This window comes from Fulmarus glacialis, unplaced genomic scaffold, assembly GCF_000690835.1.
Source record: "Fulmarus glacialis isolate BGI_N327 unplaced genomic scaffold, ASM69083v1 scaffold7448, whole genome shotgun sequence".
NCBI classification, from domain to species: domain Eukaryota; kingdom Metazoa; phylum Chordata; class Aves; order Procellariiformes; family Procellariidae; genus Fulmarus; species Fulmarus glacialis.
The window spans coordinates 26477-46079 of NW_009227528.1; the positions used below are offsets into that span (position 1 = coordinate 26477).

A 19603-nucleotide genomic window follows, 5' to 3' on the forward strand; every position below is an offset into this window, starting at 1 on the left:
GATGGCAACACGCTTGAAAGGCACGAGATGATGACGTGACGCCAACCAAGAATTTTAAGCTGATTGCTGCTGCCTATTCATGTGAAAAATAGAGGGGGTTTTTTTGCAGACACTGAACTCAAAACCCTAAACGGAGACTGGCGTGGGGGTGGGGGGCAGCTGAAAGGGAATGAGGGAGAGAGGAAATCACTGTATCTGAAATGGATTTCAAGCCGGATTCTCAGCATCACGTTCTATTATTTCTGACAGCGACACAGCAAGCCATGCAGTCAGAACGGTCAGAACCATTATTTATCCCAACCTCATTTAATAATCATCCAGCAGTGAATAGATTAGAGCAGAGAGTTTGGAAACAGGGATTGGCAGCATGAAAAGAATAGGAAATACCTTCTGTGGCTTTTTATGTGGTGCTTTATAAAGCTTCTCCATTTTTTCTAAATCTGCCTCTAACTCAGTCTGGTAGAGGTAGAGGTCTTTTTCTAGATCAGTCTGGTTAAAGAAGGAGAAGAAGAATGGGAAAATAATGCTTAGGGTTAGGGGAAACCAAAGGAATGTTAATTTTGAAAAAAAAAAAAGCGAGCCTTTTTAATTGAAAAAAGACAAAGATGGTATGGACAATACACAGAAATTCACTAGTAATTAATCACGTTTCAATCATTACGGAGGAAATAGTTTTAGGCATTTAACATTCAAAATTAAGATGCACAGGCCTGCTAGAATCTAATTCTACAAACCATAAAGTTATAAAACCCACCTGTAAAAAAAAAAAAAGATACTGTAACAATATGCAATATGCTGTTAGTATAATTATCATTGCAAGTCAAGATAGCAAAACCACCACTCTAAATTATGACTGATTATGCTTTAAGAATTGTTTATTAAATCAATTTACTAGCTACATAATTGTTAGGCTAATGAGATTAAACCCAATTAAAAAAATCACTCACAAGCACACAAAACCCAAGCAATGCTACAAAAAGAAAAAGGAAAAGAAAATCATATACACACATATATACGCGCTAGATGCTGTAGTACAACGTACGTGAGACACAATTACCTTTCTATCCTCTCTAGTAAGGATAGAGCAATCTCCAGGAGTATAATCCCAAATCTTTTTTGGAGGCTGATGGAAAGCAGAGGAAGGAAATGAGGAAATGAAGATAAGGAAGGACATCACAGAGAATATGGAAACTGGATTAGAACAGAGGGGGAATACAATAGGGGATTTGCATCAACACTGAAAAGAAATTAAAAAAAAAACACAACAGAGAAAGGAAGATAGAGAGAGAGATAAATCCACTATAGCACAAATATCAAGAGATCATGGGAGGCAAAAGGGAGCGTACATGCAGTCTGGGGAGGGGCTTTCAGTAGTATTTGAGAAAATTCTCATTTTTGCAAGGTGCTCTATGGGATTTTGGACTCTCTAGAGGGAGCCCACAGTTGGTGGTTAAAGCATTCTTAACACAGAAACAAAACAAAATGGGGAAAAAAACACACAGTCATAAAAAGCATTTGTTTTGCTCATTCTTCTTTTCAAAAGGAAAGGGTAAAACAAGGGCCTTTGATAAAGAAAAGGAAGAATCTTTCCCACCCCCGCCAGACTATGAATACATACCATGTGAACAAATGGCTGAATTTCCAGTGGTGGCATTGTGGGGCAATGAGAATGCAGAGTTATTTTTTATTTCACTGGTTTGGAGGGTTGTTTATGGGGGTTTTTGGTGGAGAGAATGGGACACATGGAAGTTCGGGAACTAGTTATTTAAAATTTATCCTACAGGTGAAGGCGCCAATTTCAAAATAGGATTTTTCCTGTTTGGATGCACATGTATGTATCAGGGAGGATTATTCAAAGTGAAAGACCTTTTTCCTGACACTCCTACCCAAATAAAGCCACGCTAATATCCTCATTTCACCAGATTTGCACCTCTCACTGATATGCTCAAAGAGACTTTGTTTTTACTTTGTGAAATCAGAATACATTTGCTCTGTTCCAAACAAAAATAACTTCTGTTGATTGGCAAGCTTAGCATCATCCTACTTGACCATACTGACTTCTGTGGCTAGATTGCCTCTGAGTCACTGACAGGGAATCTCCCAGTGTCAGTCTATCAAAGGTGAGACTGAGCTACAGCACTTGGGTCTTGGTCCAAATTCCTTCAGGTTTCTAGACTGCCTGGATCTGTAGCTTGGATCCAGCCCACTTCTACATTTGGACAGCCACTGTGTGGATTGCAAACACTGTAAATACCTATTTCTTATCCATCAGATCAGCAGCTGCAGGTAGGTAGATGGTGCTGCAAAAACTTAGGTTTGACATTTGGAGGGTGGAACTGGAGGGAAGGAGGTGAGAAGGCAGGACATGCACCCCTTTTGGAAGACAACCGAGCTCTAGACTGACCAAATGTCAAGTTTTGAGGATGGGCTCCATGGAGCTGTGGAGCCACAGGTCAGGAGGAAGGAAGGAGCGTGTGGGGATTCAGTCACAGCAGCACACTGAAGAAGCGTCCATGCTGCAGAGACTGATCTACCTGTCTGCAGGGCACACGCCTGTCCACGGAACTGCCTAGATATGCATCTGGGATGCTCGTCCAGCAAAGTGTCACTTCAGCTGCCCTAGGAAGTGCACGTGCTTTCCTGAATGGGGAAAGCTCCATCCTGGTCATTCTGGTATGTTTGGAGAGCAACGCCCACAGGCTCACAAGAATCCTGTGCTCCCTTTTACCAAGTATTTTCCTGCCCACGTCATATAGCTGCAAATAAAGTCAGAAAGCAGGGGAAATCATCCTGTAGAAGTATACATTACCTCCAGCATTGGAAAAAAAAGCTGGGACAAACAGAGGATCTTTGAAAATCCCAAGTGCTGGTAAATGTCAATTAAAACGCTCTGATTAGGCATGGGGCTTAACCACTAGCTGGTCACAAAAATCTGGTCCTCTTGTGACCTGAGTAAGCAAAGCTACATAAAGCATGCTCTTTTGGCTCTGGTGACGAAGCTCAGAGAGCGCTTCACTGCATTTCTGTCAGGTTCCAGAGCAGGTAGCTATAAAAGTCTGAGATGACATCCTCAATTCAAATGCCTGATGTAATGCCAAAGCACTATGTACATGGTACCACATTCATGGGTTGGCATAGTTGACCAGGGAGCATAGCTGCATGGCTTTGGAGCTAGGGCAAGTTGACATGGAGTATCATTTCAAGGCAAGCTGCAGGAAAGCAGCCCTTAACAACAGTGCCCTGAGCAAGGCGGAGAACTTGTCACCAGAACAGATGCTCTGCTGAACAAGAGACGGATTGCTGGTGTAGCCTGAGATGCCCTCTTCTGAAGTAAGGCCAAGGCTGCATGACTAAAAGCACAAACACACACTTCTAAGGAACAGATATACCCTCACTTCTAGAAAGACCTGAGGGCATAAATGTTCTCCCTCCTCTGACACATTTTCCATTGACTTACACTAACTCAAAGGATCACAGAGATGACAAACCTTCATTCGTTGCAAGAGCATATGGCTATTAATTACACAGCAGCAAAGAGAAGCAGGTTTCTTCTCACTTTGTGGAAATCTTAAACCTTGACAGCTTGTGAGGGGTTAAATCCTTAGACTGACATCACTTGAAAGCCTCAGTGAGGTGGGATTTACCTGACTTCTACTGTCTAAAAGTTATGGGGTCTCATCTCAAACACTGTTGAAGCTCCTTCTTTAGCTTAGGATGCAAGGTTCATAGCTATAAAACAGTTTTCTATGACAGAGCAGACTACCCAGCCACTATACACGTCTGCTTTTCAGAACAAATTACACTATTTTTATGATGAGATCAGACTGGGCACCCAACCTCAGGCAGCTACATTCTATGCAGAGGAATTTTGTCACTTCTGTGAGAACAGAGAACAAAGACTAGATATAAAGAAAATCTGCCCTCTGGTGTCCATGTGCAATTGCCTTTGAAGCCAGTAGTGAACCTTAAAATGTATTTCGGGTTTTTTGTACATGCAGGGAAATCTCAGCAGCACTCAAAAACGGTGTGCATGGGCATTTGACCTCAAGGAGAAAGCAGAAACAATCACTACACTTGAATAGATGTGAGAGGCTGATACTGACCCCCTGGTGCAGTAAGAGTAGCTTATTAAACAGTATTTAATAATGAAGTTAATAGCGTTTAATCAGTAAGAACCAGGCCATAAAATGCTTTAAAGTCACATTTTTTCCAGTAGCCATGACCACTGATGCATTCCCTCCATCAAAATGTCTTTTGTCCTACTGAATAATTAAACTTTGCTTCATCTTTTTCCAGAGTGGGAAATCAAAGCTTTTTTTTTTTCCCCACACATAGCAACACAGCTCCATTTGAAAAGAAAGCACACTGTTCTCAGACTCCTTTGGTTTCAGGGAATGGCAAGGGCTATTCAACACAGACTGATGCACCCCATTTAGGCAATGGGCAGCTACATGCATAAGGAAATGAGCAGGAAACAGGGTCATGATCTGTTTATGGATAGCTGGAAATTACTAACCTACAGTTTACAAGCCAAGGCCGGGAATAAATGAATGATTCTCCTTGACTTAAAGCTACCTATCAGCCATTGTAGATCTTGTTAGGCAGAAGGAGAATAAGGGCTTTGAATAAGGACTTTCAATAATGAGAACAGGGCATTACTTCTAACATTAACAACAAAAATGCAGTTTGAACTATGGTGTGTGAAAAAATATTGCCTTGTTGATACATATGGCTGGAAGGTGGGGAATGTTTGTAAATGGCTTCAAAATACTTAAAGTGGTCACAGAACAGCTGCTTTACATCAGTACCAGGATGATGTTATGAACAATCACATTTTTAAATGAGTAAGGCAGCTGTTCCAAGTTTAGGGCCTAGCAAAGAGATGTGACAATCATTAAAAAAAAAAAAAAAAAGGCAGGTTGACTTCATTGGTCATTGCAACTATCAAACTTACCGGTTTCCCAAACTCCAATTCCGAAAAGAATTTATACCAAGGTTCATTCTTTAAATCTATCTCTTCTGGGCTTATATCCCGAGTCTAAAGGAGTTGGTGATAGGGGAATGGAAGAAAGAGAAGGATAACATTATGCAAAGAATACACGGAAAGGGACTGTTAGAGATGCAGATCCCATGGTTTCCATTCTAAAATGTAGATATTTAGCCTTATAATTTGGAATTTCTATAGCACCTCTCTCACAAAGACCATGAACTGCTTTGCAAACATCAGTTAAGCCTAATGGCATCATTGTGAGCGACATGAATATGAATGAATTGCATTTTACAGATCAGGAGACCCACACTGAGAGAGATTATGCAGCTTGCCTAGAGTCACAGGGAGACTCAATGAAGAGCTGGGAGTCAACCAGTCCCTCAGTCCTACTGTCAGACACTTCCACCGAGTCCAAAGCTGCATGTACTTAAAAAAATTTTTTTTATCTTCATTTGGTTAAAAAAGAGAGATTCAGTGAGTCCTGAATCAAACACTGCATCTTTAACAGCACATGAATATGTGAGAAACCCTGTTCTATACACTGCAAAGAGAGTGAAAGGTGGTTTTCTAAATCAAAGGAGACACAAGTCAGAGAGAGCGCATTCCTGAAAAACCTCTGAAGGGATGGATAGAGAGACAATATTACTTGTTTCTTCACAAATAAATGTTAAAGAATCAGACAAAACTACAACGAAGGAAACTCAGACAGGACAGAAAACAGTACAGTTGAAAAGAAAATTCCCTTTTGCTCATACAATCTGTTTTAATGAAACAAAAAAAGTTGAAACAGTTGTAGCTGTTCAACAACACTACAGGTGAGATAAGAGAATAAAGTCCATTGCTGATGATTATGAGGTGCCACTGCCCAAAAGACATCTAGTTAACTCTCGCATTTCAGTGTATCTAGCCTTAGACATAAAGGATCTCTGTGTATTAAAAATATAAATACATTATGTCCGATATGCCAGCGTGATCCCAAGTGCTCCATCACAACAAGAGATGAGTCACACACAGGCACAGAGGGCCAACACAAAGTGTCCTGATGCAAATCATCCTGTGATGGGGTTACTGAAGCAGGGGGGAGTTCCCAACAGTGCGGGGCTTTGCTAGATGTCCCAGACTCTGCCACAGTCATTAGGCTTCACAAAACAAGCTCTAGGAGAAGAGCTCAGGATTGATGCTGAAAGAGGGGCAATGCTTCAATCTGCAAGATAAATGGTTACATCATGTTTGATCTCCGATGGCCTGGAGGAAGATCTGGCTATTTCTTAAAGGCAAAATAGAAGTAACGCCTCAATTTTTTTTCTTTATTGCACTCCAACTAAAAGTACTCATCTTGTTATACAATTGCCTTTGCATAAAACAAAAAGCCCACTGACGTTGATGGGAGGCTCTTCATTGCTCTGACATGGTTTTGGATTGGGATTCTGATAGTCAGAATCACAGCCCTGGGTGTGATTGCCAGGAGATATCCACGAATATCCTGCAGCCTCTTCGAAAGATCTAGTCGCTAACCACTGTATTACTGTTGTATTTAATGAGACTGATGGAGACCGTGAAGCTGCTATTTCAAGACCTCCTTTCTTCTGTGATATATGGCTTGAAATTAAAGCTCAAAAAATAACATTGGAAGTAACACAGCTATCACATTCTTCTTGTCTTTGATGAGATCTGTACAATTTTTCTCAATTATGCTGATGATGGTCCTGCTTGTGGCTTTTAGACTTCGATTCAACAGCTCAATTAAGTACCTGATGAAGTCTGAACATGTAAACAGTGCCACTGGTGATGTCAGACCTTTCACAAAGGCTTAAGTACACAGATGAAGCAGGCCTTTTGCCACAAGGTTTAATCTTAGCTGTTTACCATGACACAAAATTGCCACTTAAGTCAGCAGAAATCTTGCTCCAGGATGGACTGCAGGAATGGAGTTCTCATATCATGTTCAAACCACTCCTCACTGGCACTTCTCTAATGGGCTGAGCCAATGCCCAGTAGGATCAAGAGAGAGTCATCCATCGCTCATTTCAATAGGCGCTAGGATCATGCTCCTACCAGGAGCAACTTTGTTGAAGTCAGTGAAGGGACACGGCTGTGAAAAGAAGCTGGCTGCAGGATCCTCAAAAAGTGATGGACCTTGATTGCACTTGCAAGGAAAAAAGAAAACCCACCAAAATACTAAGGAGAAACATCAGGTCCCAGATCAGGCTTGATTCTTACATTTCTGTTGATTTAAATTGCTGATCACTCTTATGTTTCAGCATAAAATCCTTGGTAGGTTTTTCAGGACCGTTCCTTTACCTACACCATGCATCGATCAATGCCTGAGCTGTTAAGGCACAGACTCCAGTTTACATTTGGAATCTCACATGCAATTAGCACTTCCAATTGAATCCTTCAAATTAATGTTTATATAGAACAATTATATCTTTATGTACCAAACTGGCTATTCACTAATAACCTCATTCAGTTTTTTCTAGCACTTCATGTCACACTTGTACCACTGAAGGACACCTTAAGCGAGCTGTGGTGATTTATGCAGGACTGGCTGACAAGGCTAGCACCACCTCTCTGCCCTGCCCCTTGCCAAGTGTTCTCAGCCAAGCCTGCAGAATGAGATTTTTGTATGTCCCCTAGCTGTCACAATTCACAGCATTACTTACTAATTCGAAGTGAAATTGGTAACAGCTCACTTAATGCTCCAGGTTACGCACTGGTGTAGCTGGGGAGCCAGCTCACATTCAGTTCTGCTACCCCTGCCACAGAAGTGAGATCCAGCTGAGGAAGAAAGCAGCCCAGGGGAGATGGCCATGTCCTAATGCACCTCAGAGGCATCCCCTGAAGCACATTACAGGCACTCTAAAAACTAGTAGTTCAGTGTTTAAAGCATCAGAGGAACATAGAAACTGAACCGGCTCGCTTTGTTGCATAATGCCTTCAACCCTCCTGCATCAACTAATGCTGTGCCCTAGAAAAAGTACAGCTGGCAAAACAGCTGCTGAACAGGTCACAGTGTCAAACATGGATTAAAAACTAGGGTTAGTGATCCATACTTAACACAGAAAACAACATGTTCAAAAGGAAAGAAGCCTCTCAATCCCCCTGGATCTTGCTTTATAGAGAACAAAAATGTTAGGAAGTTATGCAAAACAGTTTTCAAAACAAAATATACAGAAGTACATCACACGAGCACTGCAATGTAAGCGTAAGGAATCCTATCAGAATGAACCGGACAAGCACTTGGGGAGTATTTTACAATCACAGGATAAAGCCGCAAACTAGGATAAAACAAACATTACCATCTTTTCATTGTTCAGAACCGAGGACTTTCCTGGCTGATAGTCATAAATGCTCCTGGGCTCTGCACGGTATTTTCTGGTGTCCACCTTCTTGTCTGGAGGCTCCCAGTCAGTCCTGAGGAAAGAAAGATCAATTAACCCAAAACATTGTCGTTTCCATGGAAACAAGCACTTCCTTTTGACAGGCGCTTTTCCCTGTTAATCCTGATTTAATCAGGGTACTTTTTTTAATCTAGGAAAGGAGCCTGCTGCAACAGGAACAATTCAGATAGGGCTCTGGGCATATATTTGTTTATCTGTAGCAGGCAGAGTTTGACACAGCTCAGCTGCTGAAACCATTGGAGCAGAGAGGGTTTCTTCCAAGTACTTTCAATAAACTTCCAATCTTTCCTGATTGGAAGTAGCTTAGTGATGGGCTTCAACTAAGCTCACAAATATGAACATGTCCAAACTCTGAGCAGAACTCAGATTAAATCTCTTTTGCTAAACTTCTTCATTTTGGACACATCACTGATTACCTGACTACTACTGCTCTGGATTCTGGGGGCACTCTGCGTTCCAAGAGGGGGTCTTTTCTAGAGACATGAACCAATTATGGTAGTAATTACTACTATACAACTAGTACATCTAAAGATAGCTAAGAACAGTCCATTGACTATCCAAACCACTATAATTTTGTGCAGTGTCCACACTGGCACAGTTCAGACAATATTAGTCACAAAGCATTCAGGGTCCATATCCTACGATTTCCAGCTCCTCTGAAAAGTAATATATTCAAACACATCATGCAGAATAACCAATACCTCTGAAAAAGCCCAGAAATCAGGCCATTTAAGCTGATAAACTAATTCTGATCTTGGTCTTGATATGTTCCCTTTGATGGGCAATGTTGTATGTGGATTCATCGCACCTAGCATTCATCAAACATAAGTGAGGCATCTAACCAAAACTGCTGCTCCAGGTTTCCTCCCACTTGCCCTGCTGACCTGGTTTAGGATAGGAACAACACACTGAGTTGCCCAAACTCTCTCCACTGGCTTAGGAGACACAGAGACAAGCAATTTAATTTTTTTTTTTTTCAAGGTAAGGCAAGATGATAGCCAAAATGACTGGCCTACAAACAGTGTACAAATTTCAACAAGATTGATCTTTACTAGTAGTCTAGAATAAACTTGATTGCTTAAGATTCCAACCCCAGAGGAACTTCTCCCTGGTGAAACATTGTTTTGTCACTAGATAATAGGAAGCACTAATTATTGTAATCCTTTCACTTGCAAGAGTTTTCTCAGAGAGCAAATGTACTATGCCTTCAATTCCTGTGTAAGGAAGACACATTCTATCAGCAGACTTTATCTCCTGATCCGGTGGCCTGAGATGCTCACTGAATTAGCAATCTCAAATTATGGCATTGCTTATTTGAGGAAGCAAGTGAAAAACATTAAGAGCACGTGGAAGTTGGTGAGGGAAGGAGGAGCAGTTCAAGAGCTGGGAGAATATTGCCCATTCTGCTTTCCCTTCATTTGGTAAACACATTCATTACTGTTACAAAGAGGTTTAAAATACATGGTAATAAACAAAGCCAAAAAAACCAGAAGGGAAGTAATCTTGAAAGATCAGAAATTACACAGACAACTAGAACCTACTTCCAATAACATTCATATGGGTGGGACTGCTCAGAGATGGACAGTGTACCAAAACTTCTACCGAGGCTCAACATAAATCCAAATTTTGCTTCTCCACAATTATTGCTACTTGCTTGTATTCTGAGGTGCCTTTACAGCGTCACACTAAGCCAAGAGTTTCCACTGTGCCTCTGTGGTAGGCACTGTATAAGCATGACACCCAGGGAAACACTCCTCACCCAGGCAGGAAACTATGCAACAGACTGTGTGATGCCCGGTAAAAAAAGACAGTCAAAATGGGGGACTGGGCTGTGACAATGAAGGCGTTCACTGCTGCCTAGTAGAAGAGTCAGAGTCAAAACTACATCTCCACTTCCCCAAAAAAGTTTAACTGGAGTTGTGGGCCTAAAGCTTCCACCTTTGTTCCCTTCCCATTCACAGCTTTCAGGGATTCTTCCAATACTGATCCAAATATATCTTAGTTCAGGTCACCTTTCTGGGCTTGATTTCAGCGATGAAGTACGGTTTGGCAGTGGCAAAGTGGCAGACCTCTTAACAACCTTCTCTGAATCAATATTGTCCATCTCACTCTTGGAGCGGGGAACTGAAAGCTGGGTTCTGCCTGTAGGATAAGTCAAATATAGGAATATTGGTGAACTGGATAGGAGGCAAATAAATACATGCTTTACATGCCCTTTCTGTTTGACAGATTACACAAGAAATGTGAATTACTTACTGTCCTCAGAATAGGAATAACGAGGCGAGTATGAATCAGAATCTTCATCTGAAAGACAAAAGCATTTTGCAAGTGAGCTGAAAAAGCCCCAAAGAAGAAGCACCAGAGACCCTTTTCATTTCTTCTACTAATACATTGGCCATAATTTGAGTGATATGCCCAATACTTACCACAGGGAGAGGATCCTGAAAAAGAAAATCCCAATGAGGTTTAAAAATTATTTTAAAATAATTCCTAGATTAGATATAAATATTAATGTACTGCTTACACTAATACCTTTCTCTAGGCTATCAAAGCACTTTAGAAAACAATCACTTTTTATCACAAAACTCCTCTACAGCAAGGGTTATTGTGTCCACTTTATCAAAAGCTGAAAGATAAATTGAGGATTTAGAAGCCATAGTATATGCCTAAAATAACTCATTAGGTGCTAGACACAGTAATAGAGTTGAGAAGTCCTGCTCTTAATCACATATGACAATCACTGGGACATCTTCCTTGTATTAACTTGCACACCAAGTTGAAGTATATTCACTGACTCAGATTATCTTTTAATTGCAGATAACATTCCTGGCACGAGACACATACGTATACCTGCACCAAGAGACTGTCCTTGTTCTGAAGAGCTTTCTTTTTAAATAGTAAAAACCTGTCTATAGGATGCAATAGAGATAATCAGGCAGCTCTAAAAGAGCTAGCAGACATCAGTGTAACTGAGTGGTGTGGTCTATGCTCCAAGCTGAACAACCTTCTCTCTTTGAGAAGTTGACAGTGAAAGTGGTACACTGCATCAACACAGCAATGTCGTTCCCAGGACACAACTAGTGCCTTGGGCTGTGGAACCACATACTGCCTTATTCAAGAATAACATGGTACTGTAGTGCGTAAGGCAGACGTACCCCAAAAGAAGGTCTAATGGCAGCATTACCACCCCCACTCTACAGGTGATAGCCAGAGAGACTTCGACTTGATCAAAAAACCTAGCGGTATCTTTCCACCATCTTCAACAGGCTTTGGAATGAATCCTCAATGAACTGAAGGTAGTAGCAGGGTGAGTGGGATTGGACCTGGAAACTGGACCCACAGGCCCATCACCTTTCTCTGCTGATGAGGGTTCAAACTTGCCAGGAAGTATACATGAGTCTTCCAAGTATACATAGGACTTCCAAGGCAAAATGCAGGAAAGTACAGTGCAATGGCTGCAAAGAGAACTGTGAGCAAAGGTTTTACTAATACCTTTGTGAAGAAACCACTAAAAGTGACAGAGATAAAAAGACAGAAAAACAAAATAGATGAAGCTAGAATAAGCTAGATAAGAAAAGAACATACTAAAAAAGCATTATGTGAATTCAGTGATGCCGATCAACAAATTGAAACAATTTCCAGCTCTTCTCTCAAGGAGGACATCAATCAGCTGCTACAGCCAATCTCGTCTGCTGGAAAAACCAATCTGGCTAACACAGCTGACCTGAAATTGCACTCAAGGCTTAATCAAGCCTTTCAAGAAGGCTCAAAGATGTCTTAGCTTTTAGCCCCTCTGCTGAGTTCTCTTGGTGAATGAATTAGAAGGTTTAAGTTCCAAACAGATGGTTATTGACTCTGGTGTGCTTATCATAACCTTCAGGTTAAAAAATAGTGAAGGTCAATTTTCAGGCCAATTCCCGTATTTTAAACCTAAATGACAGAAAACAAATATTTAGTTATTTAATATTATTACACTGAATTGTTGACAAAATTGACTGGTATTCCTATATAAAAGATGGGTTTATTCAGATATCAAAATACTTGGTAAATCACAAAACTCTGTCCCTACAAATCCAGATGAACAAATGTCTAAAACTATCTTCACAGACATTCACCTCTCCTAGTATTATTCAGTGCTGCTGAACAATGAAAAAATTGATTTACTTACTTGAAGAGAAATGTCAATATTCATTATAGCTCATAATTCAGACAGAAACACCATACAGGAAAAAAAATCACTGCAGATAAGTGCTATTTTCCAATTGCTAATATTCTAATATCTACAGTAATAAGGAGAACAGCTAAGTTTTGTCTCCTCAAATGAAGAAGAGTGTCTACATTTCTTCCCTTTTTACAGAAAAAAAACAGAAATCTGGAATGATTTGATAAAGATTAAAGAGTAAATCAGACATGAGCATTAAAATGTGATCTCGTGGCCCTCAGAGCTGCATTTTATCTGTGGGACCCTCCTTAATGGAGCAAAGTATCACCAATTTGTAGTTTCAAAATCTGATTTCTTTAGCGAGAAGAGGCTGTTCCCCTGTAGTTCCTAGAGAATCTGCAGATTTTTTTTTTTTAAGAATTGGCCAAAATCTCTACATTTCAATACCCTTAGACTCTAAAGGTATTTCAGAGAGAAGCCCAAATCTTGATGTTTCTAGGAGATTCTATGCATCAATCCAAAGCAAAAAACTCTGACACTGATTGTATGAAATGGAGGCTTCAGTCCACCTCTGTATAAACACTTTGCAGTTGAGTATATGACTTTGAAATGTTTTCAAAACATGAAACATGCACTCCAACCCATCTACATCATCAGATAGTCCGGATTCCTTATCAAGGAAAGAATCCAAGCAGATATTAGAGAAACATTTCCCAACATATTGAGAATAAAGAGCAAGTGTTTGGTCCAATAAAATTTCAACTACCTAAACCAGCAAATCATTTTCATGTGCACTTTTGTAAGTGCATAGGAGACATTTATGGGAAACCAGACTCTTAATATATTATTATCATTGGTTTTGCAAACTACATTAGTTCAGACAACAGCAAAATTGATTTTCAAACTTCATTACAAATAAGAAAATTGAATCTCTGTAAAACCCCTTTATCAACTAGTTATTGAGGCTCTTTGTTTCTGTCTCATCCATACCCACATACCATTCCGCCAATAGAAAATAATTTACACTGCATTATGATTTGCAAGACAGGACTCTTCACCTACAGGTTTCACCAAGAAATGAGCAAGTATCGTAGACACCTGTATGACACTAGTCCACATTCATTTTAGCAGTGAAATGCACCTTACATCTCCTAGTCTTTGAGCATCTCAGCTAGAACCCATATTGTATGCTTTCTTCTTACACAGTACCCACCAGATGTTTAATATACAAACATTGAATGAAATGGTTAATTAACAGTCTCACCAGGGTTGGCTTGAGGCACAGGCTAAGTAGGCAAGTTCCTAAACTGCAGGATCTAAAGTGAAACCAAAGCACCAAGCCAACAAGGCTGTCACCAACAACAATTTCCCAATCAGGAAATGTCTGTATGTCCAATGTGTGCAGCAGATTCCAGAGTTTCTCATATACGTGTTTTCATGCATATGCACACAGTTACAGGATTTTCACTGCAATAGATACGATTTCACCATCCCTGAAACACGACTGCAAAGGATTCTGGTTTGTACATTAAGTTTAAAGGAATCTGCTGAACACATGAAGAGGATAAGGTAAAGACTGTTATTTCAAGTTGCAAGATGTGCTGATGAGACTGTCAAACTCTGTCCTTGCCTAGATACGCCAAATGCACCAAAGGCCAGCCCTGAACCTATGTTACCAAGTTATATTTATTTTAAAAGACTACATTGAGGGACTGATCCAAAACCCACTGAAGCAAGCAGCCTTTTTACCAATAGACTTCAGTGGCATTTTGGGTCTGGCCCTAATACTGTGTTAATATTCAAAACCAAAAGTAAATAATTAAAGAAATGTGTTGATCTGAAAGGGAGGTGGGAGAAATGTCAGTTAAACCACATCTTTACATGTCAGTCAGCATTGTAGGCATGTTAAATAATCACTGCACGCACATGGCTGAATACAACTGATAAGCGCATAAACCCAAGCAAATCCCAAGTCAAATTAGTCAAATACTAGTTACAAAGCCAGAGGAGCACTGCAAAGCCAAAAAGGCATCATACAGTCAAGGCAATGCTTAGAGTGCAGCAAATCATTATGAGGCAGCATAATGCTCAGCAACTAGAAAAAACTCCGGGAAGAAAATAAATGGGTAAGGCAGCATTTGTGCAGAAAAATATATATGGTCCTTTATTATTACCTTCAGAGATAGGACTAGGAGTAGACGCAGGAAACTGGTATGTAGGAGAATAAGGATTGTCTTCTGCAGCAGAGAAAAGCAGTGGATTTTGAGACTATCCACAGTGAAGTGGAGGTTCTGCTTCATCCCCCAATTTCCTATCACCGTATGATTTTATTGCCTACTTTAACAACACTAGAGTAAATGGAATCATACTTTAAAAAAAGATTAATGGATTTAGTTATTTTTAGCAAAGATTTAGTTATTTTATGCATCACACAAGAAGGTATACTGGGCATAACTGAATTTCCAACCAGTGTAACACATGGGTAACAGAAATCTAGAACCTGAATCTAGTTACTATTAGAGTGCTATAGCACAGTTAACTCAAAGCACAAGACAACAGATACTCTGACTAAACTTCTGGTACCTTCAGTTTTTTGCTGGATTTCAGGAAGTTCAGGAAATATGTAGGTAGGGCAATAAGGGTTTTCTTCAGGAGTGTCTAAGGAGGGGAACATGATTTGCAAAAAAGAACAAAGAGGACAGATTTAAAGAGGAAAAAGGGCGAGACAAGAATCCATACAAGCTGCAGAACAGTCCCTCTTGTGCTGATGTTGTATCATGACACAACCTAGATGCCTCTTTGCTAATTGCTGCCTTGAATGTCTGGGCCCTGCGACAGATCCTGGAAGCTGAGGGGACTGAACTCATTCTCCTCCTTCTGCAGCGTGGACTCTGGCTGAGCTGAAGAACCTCTGTTAGGAGCACTGGGATTAGGAAACAGTTCAACTCCTTCTCATTCCATCCAATACAACACAGCATGGACATATGCATAAAGCTCATCATGACAGCACCTGCAGCGGCAAATACAGCTCCAGTTTTGCATGCTCTATGTTTTATTATATAAGCGCAGTTCTGAATTGCATTTGCCTGCACGTCAGGCTGTTCAGAGGGTTCAGTTTGCAAATGCTACTGCAGCCATTTCTCACAGAGAAGAACGAACGTGAATGTATCAGCAGCCAGGCACAGAAGTGCCCCAAAGTAAGGGATTCCCTGAGAGCGCACCACTACAAAGTTTGCAAGTGCTCACCACAATTTGAAGTTTTGAAAGGAGAAAATTTGAGGTTTTGAAAAAGCAGAGTTCAGATTCTGAACTCACCAAAAATCAATGGAAACCTTTCCATTGGTTTCAGTAAGCTTTAAATCAAGCTTTATTATGCAGGTACTAAAGCTTTACACTGTAAAAAGTTTTCTCTTATGTACAGAGCAGTTTTAGCGATAACCTACTATCTTTTAAAAGTGTGGGTGGGTGGGGTTAGCTGCTAAAACTGGAGTTCAGGGATCTATTTTCTCTAAGTATGGAATTATTAGCAGCTTTCTGATCTCAAATAGTGCTCTTGATTTCATGAGGGCACTGCAGTTCACCTTTCAGAACAACTCAGACCTTTCTTTGGACTTCATTGTTCTCTCACCTTTGACTTCAGAGATTTCAAATACATTGCTTGAGTTCTGTGGTTCAGAGCAAACACTAGTTAACACAAAATGCTTTTATTTAACATCCAGAACAATTCTTCACATGAACAAAACAAAATGTTATCAAGGTGGTCTTCTAAAGTAAATAAAAACCATCTGTGTTACAGTACCTCTATTTAGCTTGTGGATCTGTTTGAACATCGTCTTGTACCAGTCCTTCGATCTGTCTGTATTCTATTGGAAAAATAAATATACACATAAACCATAGAATCATAGAATACCAAGTTGGAAGGGACCTTAAGGATCATCTGGTCCAACCTTTCCTGGGAAAAGCACAGTCTAAACAAGATGGCCCAGCACCCTGTCCAGCCAACTCTTAAAAGTGTCCAAAGTTGGGGAATCCACCACTTCCCTGGGGAGATCATTCCAATGGCTGATTGCTCCCATTGTGAAAAATTTTCCTCTTGTGTCCAATCAGAATCTCCCCAGGATTAACTTATACCCATTACCCCTCGTCTTTTCCACGTGACTCCTTGTAAAAAGGGAGTCTCCATCTTCTTTGTAGCCACCCTTTAAATACTAGAACATGGCGATAAGGTCTCCCCTAAGCTGCCTTTTCTCAAGGCCTCATTCTCTCAGCCTTTCCTCACATGGCAGGCTTCCCAGTCCTTTGATCATCTTTGTGGCCCTCCTCTGGACCCTCTCGAGCCTGTCCACATCTTTTTTGTATAGCGAGGACCAAAACTGAGCGCAGTATTCCAAATAATCACAACCATAAATTCTACCAGCCTTTCAAAGTTCTTACGAGTCTTCCAGCAATGAAAAAGGTTTACACTCTGCTTCCTATTTCATTTATTATCACTGACTACCTAACAATCAAGGCTATATGCAATTAATACTTTGAAATATGAGTGATTTCACTCAGATATATAATCTCATATGTAATGAAGTTACAGGCTTCACTCAAGTTACTAATAATGTACAAGCTTTACAGGGGTAGGTTGTAACCTACGTAGAACTGTAGATCATGTGGAAGGTTTTGCATACTAATCTGATTTGACATCTAAAAGTAGACATCTTGCCTATTTCAGTCATGCGTACCAATTTCCTAAGTACTCAATGGACAGTTAGAAACATTTAGTGTTCAAGTCACTCCAGACACTAGTTCTAAGAATAGGTTAATAAATCTTTTCATGATAATTTCCCCTCAACACTGACTGAACTTAAACATGTTGTATAAAAGAGATATCTGCCTTTAAGATGTCTAAAATCAGACAAAACTCTCCCTTAGCTGCTAGTTGTGAATGAAACAGAAGAGCAGAAAACAGTATTCTCAAATATGATGAAAAGAGATATAAATTTTTAATTTTTCCCTGAGGCAGCTGAAACAGGTCATGGATAACAAAGGGAAGCGTTCATAATAAAATACACTGGAACTGGAATTCTATCTTCCCCTAAATCTCTGCAGTCTCTGAAGCTTTAGTGAATTCCCTGAGTCCCAAGGTAGGCAGAATCTGGCCCAGGTTTTGTGTTGTCTTACCCTCAGTGGAATGCCAATATCATCGATGGAGGTATCAGCCATGTGCTGAGGGCTCTTGACAATGCTTCTCTTCTCCTCCATTGCCCTCTTCTCACTTGGACCTGTGTCCTGAACCGGCTTGTCCCATATGAGTGCTGATTCAACTTTATCAGAAACTAGTCTGTCTGGCACTGAATCTGGAAATGAAAATGGGGGATTCTTATCTCATTCCAGCATTTCACCACATTGCCATATTCCATTCTTTTAGGGCAAAAATCCTAGCAAGTAGTTGATGAGACAGACTGTGTCACTGCTAGCTGCGGTTAGCATGTGGACTGAAGGAAATCTATTAAGAAAATGTCTGATGCCAACAAAAGCAGGCTAGCATCTCTCAGACAGCCACCTCACACATCTCATAAGAGTCTCAGCTGTCATGTATGTAAGACACCAGAAAATTTTGGTTTCGAGGACTGTTTGGGGGTTGGGGTTTTGTGTCTTTTTGACTAATTAGTGACTCTGCAATCTCATGCTTCATCAAAAAGCGTCAGTGATAGAGTCTCCTAGACATCTTTTTCTGCTGGTGATTTCAATCTAAAGGAGCATCCTATATGGTAGCGGGGCACTACTTTTTAACAGCTTGCACTCACCTGCCTGACAATCCCATTTGTTACAGTCAGTATATGATGCTTCCAATTCATCTCTGTGCCCTAACCAGAGTTTGTAAACAACAAATTACACTGTTGTTTAGCATATGTATGATTCCTCTTGCACATGAGTCTGCATAAAGATGGGGGAAAAAACTAATTGCTCCAGACCACCTTGCTTCCACCTGGAATTCCCTCATGCTGCCCACATGTAGCAGCAGGCACCACCACTACCAGCCAAGGAACCAAGGGAGCTCAGGCTGCTCTGAAGCTCTGCAGCACAGCAACCCTTAGGCTCTGCCAAGGACTTTTTCTGTGTGGATTTTCTGGAGAAGAAACATCTGTGATTTTACAGTCTGCCTCATCAAGACTATGCCATGTCCTATATTTTTTACATTACTGCATGCATTGCGGGGGGGGGCGGGGAGGGGAAGAGATGTTTATTCACATGCACGTCACCATACTGCCCAAAGCCATTAAATGTGCAGAAATTTGAAAGGGGCAGTTAGCAGAGGAAAGGCTTGCGCATAACAAAGCATTGGTCTGTTGGTACCTTGAGCAAACACAGTCTTGCCCTGCAAAATTCAGGATATGAAGGATTTGTGTTTGAGTGGTTGGTTTGAAATTACCATGAAACTTTAAGTCTTCCTCCTCTTTAAGAAAAATGAAATAATGTTTACAAATGTTCAAAATGGGGCAAAGCATCTATTAAATCCTTGTTTAGGATTTTCATCCTATTTCCCCTCCCTGTGAATGTGTGTGCACTGTCTTCTGGTCCTTTTGTGTCGCTGGTGTACAGGGCTCTCCATTTTGTAGGAAGTATTTGGTCCATTTCCATTACTAAACTCCTTAAGCCTCTAGAAACAGAGCATGGAAAGAGCAACTGAAACTAGACCATTTTTCCATGACCTTGAAGACCAAAAGGAAGCAGGTTTTTGGACGTGGATGAGGGAAGCATGCAAACTTCAGGAAAAGTCACAGCTTTCCTCCATTACTTATCATTGTCACTGATGATGTTACAAGTCCTGAGCTTCTGGTCTAGAAATGTCATTATTTTCTGCAGGCTAAAGAATTTAATGCCAGAGAAGGCCACAAAGTCCTTTTTTAACAGGACTAGTAAATATATATTATTTCTCTTTGATTCCCTAGCTCCTTGGACTGGAAAAGTGGTTGGCTGTTTGCCAGGTAGACCCCTGAAACTATGATGATAATCTTCAAAATACCTAATATAGACTTAAACAACAGGGTAAACGTATCA

General features: G+C 40.5%; 1 protein-coding gene across 1 annotated transcript in view; it reads right to left on the reverse strand.

The window, feature by feature from the left end:
• The window catches only part of LOC104080689 (sorbin and SH3 domain-containing protein 1-like), a gene marked incomplete at its 3' end in the record, with an annotated part of 67768 nt that overhangs the window by 25362 nt on the left and 22803 nt on the right, over positions 1-19603 (reverse strand). Inside the window, exons 9-18 of the mRNA XM_009583167.1 lie at positions 17723-17898; positions 16353-16416; positions 15137-15211; positions 14728-14790; positions 10648-10695; positions 10404-10533; positions 8290-8404; positions 4955-5038; positions 1058-1123; positions 388-489 (exon numbers count right to left, since the gene is read on the reverse strand). Coding sequence (XP_009581462.1) covers positions 388-489; positions 1058-1123; positions 4955-5038; positions 8290-8404; positions 10404-10533; positions 10648-10695; positions 14728-14790; positions 15137-15211; positions 16353-16416; positions 17723-17898 — 923 coding nt within the window. The remainder of the gene's footprint in view (positions 1-387; positions 490-1057; positions 1124-4954; positions 5039-8289; positions 8405-10403; positions 10534-10647; positions 10696-14727; positions 14791-15136; positions 15212-16352; positions 16417-17722; positions 17899-19603) is intronic.